Source organism: Aplysia californica, unplaced genomic scaffold (assembly GCF_000002075.1).
Source record: "Aplysia californica isolate F4 #8 unplaced genomic scaffold, AplCal3.0 scaffold00424, whole genome shotgun sequence".
In the NCBI taxonomy this organism is placed as follows: Eukaryota; Metazoa; Mollusca; class Gastropoda; order Aplysiida; family Aplysiidae; genus Aplysia; species Aplysia californica.
Genome location: NW_004797694.1, coordinates 31,619 through 38,471, shown reverse-complemented (window position 1 = coordinate 38,471; position 6,853 = coordinate 31,619). Strand labels below are relative to the sequence as shown.

General features: G+C 44.0%; 1 protein-coding gene across 1 annotated transcript; it reads right to left on the bottom strand.

Annotated features, from left to right (window-relative positions):
* Positions 1-4,868: 4,868 nt before the first annotated feature.
* On the bottom strand, positions 4,869-6,592 carry LOC101846231 (transmembrane protein FAM155A). Its single transcript, XM_005104535.3, has one exon. It carries the CDS (start codon positions 5,757-5,759, stop codon positions 5,022-5,024), a length of 738 nt encoding a protein of 245 aa, XP_005104592.1. The 5' UTR covers positions 5,760-6,592; the 3' UTR covers positions 4,869-5,021.
* Positions 6,593-6,853: the final 261 nt, after the last annotated feature.

Below are 6,853 nucleotides of genomic sequence, written 5' to 3'. Positions count from 1 at the left end.
CTGTCTCATTATTCTGCTTGCCAGTCTCCGTCTATCTATCTGTCGATCTATCTGTCGATCTATCTATCTATCATCCCCACCCCATCTCCTCCCCCCTCTCTCTCCCAATTCCTCTCTCTCTCTCTCTCTCTCTCTCTCTCTTTCTCTCTCATGTTCTCTCTCTCTCTCTCTCTCTCTCTCTCTCTCTCTCTCTCTCTCTCTCTCTCTCTCATTCTGACATATTATATTATGTTTCTCTGTTACCGATAGAAATACGACTCACTAGCTAGTTGGAGACACTGATTAAAACCACAACAAACAACCTGAAAATGTTCACCGAAACACACACATCAATGATTATAATCAATAGTTTATTTTGATATTAAGGGACATTTGGAGAAGTCAAAACACATGATAAAATTATGTCCAAATATTCACAATGAACATCCACGACGCCATTTTCCTGCATTCCATGACCCTACCATCGATCGACACGTCATTAGCAGAGGCTCTAACCTGCACCACGAGAAACACAATATATTATTATCATTCCTTTTGCTGTACATTCCTTTTCAGTATGTTTGCCCAACAAGCTACATATACTTGTACCAGGCTCCTCTATGTTCCCAGAACCTGCACATGTATCAGTTCTGTAACTTGTAACTTGTAAGCCCACAGAGTCACAAACTGGTGGCGTCTTTAACAAGGCACAATGGCCCAAGTATAAGGGCCCGTTCATTCCAAAGAGTTGAGGGCGAGGGGGTAAATCATCATCAAACGTAAGCAATGCAGCGGTCTCTAAACAAGGTATGCAGAAACAAACATGACGCCTGCCAGCATCAATATAATCTAAGCTTAAGCGCTTGCCATTTAAACAAAACAACAACAAAAAATCCCAAAAAAGCAATCCCAAAATCTCCCCTGAATGTGGTTCAAAACAAAATTTTCCAAGAGCTTTAGACCACTAAAATTGAGCTGATTATTCCTATTGGTTGTTTGCAAGGTGTTGGTTTTCACAGAGCTGTGTGATCTCTGTAGAGAGACATTTGATTCTTAAAATATTGAACACTTGACTCTTGACTTCTGGGCGAGAAAAACTCACAGCAGCCCAGAGTCTGGACATCACCAGGAACGTAGAAACAAACAGAAACAAAACAACAGAAATAAGTAATTGTCTACTTCTGTACACACAACCTGTACACAGCCAGTATAATTCACAGCTTCTACAAACGTGTACAAGCCCAGCCCAGTCCCCAGGCACAAGACAACAAGGCACAATAAGCTGTCTATGTTTACTAAATAAAAGCAACAGGGAGAAAGTCGGGTAATAAATTAAATAGTAATAAGAAACCATACAAATCAACAGCCAAAAACTCAAACAAAGACATGGTTTGCAATACTGCAGGGCGTGACAAAAACACAATAACCCAATCTTATTATAACACGTTACCCTTTACACTTTCGGATTAACATCTCTCCACTCTTGATCCAGCCAATACTGCAAGTCCACGCCAGTGGCTTCGTCTTGCCAATGTGAAAACACTTACGACGCATACAACTGAGCTAAAATCTTACAAACTCATGACAGAATGAAAAAGACATCGAAGATCAGAGTCCAGAGTGGTAAAGACACCGTGAGAGGGAAGTTCACGACAAGGCACCTCAAGGTCGTAGAGTTTGACCTGTGACTCGACTTCCGACAAAAGCCCCTTACTTTCCAGTTCCAAAAAACCCTTTTAACGATTTACTGCTCAACCCGGGAGAAAATGTGCTCGAGTCGACGTCAACAGTTAGAGTTTGTACTTTACTCCACAAGGTAAGAAATAACATGAACACCAGGAGGCCAGGAGGTAGTTCAGATCACAGGACGTAGAACAAACGGAGAGCCATTTTTGCGAAGAATTTGATCAGACAGGGTTCTGAAATCTTAGTTGAATTATTACCCCAAGCGTGTTTTAAAATATTGGATAGCCTGGGGGTGAAATTAGGGAGAACCACACACCAGCATATGATTTGGAAGTCTTTTTGACAACGTGACCCCAAGATTAGAAGATAGAAACTTTGATCTTTTGTGGGAAAGGTAACTTTTCTGGCAATGTAGCACAATCTAAGGTAGCAATATTGTCATAAAATGTTTCTCTATTCTGTCAGTTGTACATGTACTTGGTTTCCAAGATGAAAAACTGCTGGTTTAAAGAAAATGGTCCCAATAAAACTGAAAACAGCAAAGCCAAGTGGTTTACAGCAAGGGGCGACTCCTACGATTTCAAATCCACAACTGCGTCCTGCAAATGTTCAACATTATCCTTTGCCAATCACTTTGGCATGTGAGAATGTGTTTGGGTTTTGAAGTTTCGCGTGTGTGTGTGTGTGTGTGTGTGTGTGTGTGTGTGTGTGTGTGTGTGTGTGTGTGTGTGTGTGTGTGTGTGTGTGTGTTGGAGTGTGTTGTTAAATGGTCTCACAATGTGCTCTTTGTCCTTTGATACTTCAGCTGAGTGATACATCTGCACTGTACATGTATAGGACTTATTGCCTTCTACGAGTAGTGTGATAAGGTGCTCTATAAAACGCCCATCATCCCATCATTATACTGTCGACGACGTAGCGTTCTTCGAATTTAAATTTGCCATTCAGACTTTTCAGAGTTCAGCTGCTTTTCTTCTTGAAGCAGCTCACGGTTGCCCAAACCCATTGCCGTATTTAGTGGAATAAAATTATAGATTTCGATAGCTCAGTTTTCCTTTTCAATAAAGAACAGCGAGACATAAGGAAGTCAATGAAAGTCTCTCAAGCTCACCAAAAGTCAAACGATCGTCATTCGAGTAAAGTAATTTGTATCGCACCTCAATGTATGGATAGCACACAGCTGAGGTAAGTCATAGTCAGTTATGGTTGTGGCTTCAGATATCGCGATTTCATATCGAGAATATAGAGGGTCGTAGGTTTTTATGTTTTTGTCCAGCGCCCTGTAAGAGTTATAGTATTGACAATAATAATAGAAATGATAAAAATAAGAAAGACAACAACGACAGCAATAAATGATAATAATAATAATAATAATGATAGCAATAATAATAATAATAATAATAATAATAATAATAATAATAATAATAATAATAATAATAATAATAATAATAACAACACGATCATATACATTGTATATTATGTACATTATTAAACCAATCGTCTGTGAGCTTGCAGTCCGTGGTGGACTCATGAACAAGTAAATAACACTGACATTCACAACTGACAACTGACACCTGACATTGACAACTGACACCTGACACTAACAACTGACATTGGCACTGACAACTGACATTGATAACTAACATTAACCAGACAGTAATAACTGACACTGACAACTGACACTGACAACTGACACTGCCAGTTGATACTAACGACTGACACTGGCAGCTGACAGTTATAATTGACACTGACAGCTGACACTGAAAACTGACAACTGACACTGACAACTGGCACTGACAACTGAAAACTGACATTGACAACACACACACGCATTCGGACACATAGGTTGTCTGCCAGATGGGTAATGAGCGAGACGAGCGTATCTCATAAGATAAGATAAGCTCGTCAAGGTAATGAGCTAGAGCGCCATGTCGGCTGCTACACACCTCGTCCCACACTCGACTCACTGACGTCACATCCAATGAACAAACACAGCTGAAAACACACGGGGCGTTGTGAGTATGAGCTCTCAGTTTGGGGCCAGAGACACAGGCAGACGATGCAACTATAGCTAGGCCTTCAAGGCTGGCTACTAGCTGTATCATACTGCATGCAGCCATATTGGCTGCTCTGTGGGCTTCACACGAGATACACCCGTTGCAGCTTGATACATCTATTTTGTGTTGACTTTGGCCACGAGATAAAGCCTACAGCCACATGCTACATGTATAATGTATTCTTTTGAACTTCATACGAAGTCTAACAAACAATTAAGCTTTCTTTTTCAAAGTAAAGTTTTTACAACAGGGCGTAAAAAAGGATATTTTTGCCGAGTCTTTTCCAGAACTCACAAACTGCGTAGAACCAGCCGTGCACCTAGCATCATGTGTGCTCCCAGTCCACAGTCAGACCTGTTTCTGACTCCCTTAAGTTACGAGACAATGTATGGAACCCTTAATCTCTCTTCAACACATACGCATAAAGACAAACAGGCAGAGAAAGGGAGAGGGGGGGGGGGGGAGAGAGAGAGAGAGAGAGAGAGAGAGAGAGAGAGAGCGAGTACGCGCTCGTGTGTGTGTGTGTGTGTGTGTGTGTGTGTGTGTGTGTGCGTGTGTGTGCGTGTGAGAGAGAGAGAGAAAGAGAGAGAGAGAGAGAGAGAGAGAGAGAGAGAGAGAGAGAGAGGGGGGAGAGAGAGAGAGAAAGAGTGAGAGTAACTGCAAAGTCTCAAAACAAAATAGTTAGAGAAAGTTAGGAGAAAGAACGGAAATGATTGGCTAGTTTTAGATTATTCTTTTCAACGAAAACAGTAATTCTTATCCCACTCCACCCCCTTTACTGAAGTTGAAGGGTTCAAATTTAGTTCCAATATAATGTAGCTTGCCAAGGGTGCTGTCTTAGTTTGAAGAGTCTTTGCATAGTATACAGATATGTATAAATTTTAATTAACTTGAAGTAGATGAGTAAGGGCAGGAACATATCATCGGAGACCCGCGACCCACACGCACAGCTGGGAACCTAGAGAGCAGACAATAGGTAACAGGTTACATACAACATACAACAGACACAGACGCAGACACCTGGGAACCCAAACAGCAGACAACAGATAACAGACACCAACAACAGACAACACACACACACACACACACACACACACACACACACACACACACACACACACACACACACACACACACACACACACACACACACACACACACTCACACATGGGAACTCCGACAGTAGACAACAGAAAAAAACAAAGACAGATGACAGTCTCCACGACCTTCACATTGGCTACAGACAGACATTTAAGGCAACAGCTGGCCACTGGGGGCGATGTGCGGGTGTGTCTTTGTTCACGTGTCCAGGTTCCCATCACCCCCCTCGCCTTGAGCCTTTTGTCTCTTCTTGGCCTTGGCTGTGATTTTCTGCCTGCGTGGTGCGATATTAGGGGAGGGGACAGGCGAGGGCGACCCGCCTTCAGAGGAAGCCCCGCCCCCTCCAGCTTCAGTGGGAGGGGTCAGCGTTGACGTCTGTTGGGATGCTGGGGTTGTCAGACTTCCGGTCGCAGAGGTGCTACTTTCAGAAAGTCTCTGTTCTGGGTTTTGATCCTTCTGCTGCTGCTGTTGCTGCTGTTCTTGTTGCTGCTGTTTCTGTTGAGCCTCAGCCTCAGCACGCTCCGGGATACAGTCCGGGTGTCTCTGGAATTTCCTCGAGCCTGACCTGGAGTGCGACACGTGGAAGGACACGTGGTCCGGAAATACGGCGCTTTTGGGCAGCAGGCCGTCCATGGAGCGAGAGAAGGCCTGGAGCTGGCCCATGAGCTGCTCGCTACTGCTGGCGCGCTTCTCCCCGTCCTTCGCGGAGCCAGAAGAGTTGGCGGCGGGCTCCTCGTCCACTTCTTTGATTTCGTCGAAGGTCACGGGCTGGGTCTTGTACCTGGCGCCGCTCCGCTGAGCGCGGGATTTCTTCTTCCGGAACGAGCCGGAAGCGTTGAAGTCCCCGTGGATGTGGAGGCGCGAGAGGCGCTCCGGGAAGTGCGTGTCGAAATTGTACATGGGGTCAAGGACCTTAGACGCCTGTGACGTCATCATGATGGGGAGGCGGTAGCGATCGACGCACTCCGGGAATAATAGAGCTTCTTCAAGGACTCCAGAAATAGAATTTCCCCAAGAAGAAATAAGGCACTCTTTTACTCTAAATTAATCCTCAAACTTTTCATTAACAAGATCAGTAAGTTTCCCACAGTCTTTGTAGTGTCGCTGGCTTATTTACTGTTGTGTCAGAAACTATTCTCTCTTACACTTACACCTGCCACCATTGCCAGGTTGGCAAACACATAGTTCAAACTGCATCTCCAGAAAACTTCTCAGAAGAGATATATCCAGTCCTGTTTTGACTTTCACTGCCAGCCACACAAGGTAGTAGGTCGGTCAAACACTAACCCACCTTTTAGAATAAATATCCACTAGGTTAGTTAGCCTCACTTCACGAGTTCACGTATCCCGTCTCACTCACGTAGCAAGATACAGAGCAGCGCCCACAAAATCATTCAGTGTACTCCCACGTATACGAGCTTACTCGCTGTTAGTCAGCGCGACCGCTGATTGGTCAGTGTAAAATGTTGGAGAAACTGTCAACCGTTGATTGGTCAGTGTGAAATGCTGGAGAAACTGTCAACCGTTGATTGGTCAGGATAAAATGTTGGAGAAACTGTTGACCATTGATTGGTCAGTGTAAAATGTTGGAGAAGTTGCGTAACTTGTTCGACGTCACACAGATGGCGGGGCTGGGGTCAGGCCAAGACCTGGCACAGACCAGTAGATCACTGCCTGTCGCGCCATTCGGGAGGTCACAGGTCAAAGGTCACAGGTCACAGGTCAAAGGTCGCAAGCTGCATATGGCAAGGTAAGGTGAAGATCTGGAAACAAAAAAAAAGACGATGGAGATTCAAAATTATGGTGGGGGAATTCTATAGGGGCTTTGTTGGCTGTGCTTTGTTCATTGAAGATGAACATCCCTCTTGACAGTGTAGGAGTACGGACTGAAAATGTAGTAACAACAACAACAACAACAACAACAACAACAACAACGAAGAAGAAGAAGAAGAAGAAGAAGAAGAAGAAGAAGAAGAAGAAGAAGAAGAAGAAGAAGAAGAAGAAGAAGAAGAAGAAGAAGAAGAAGAAGA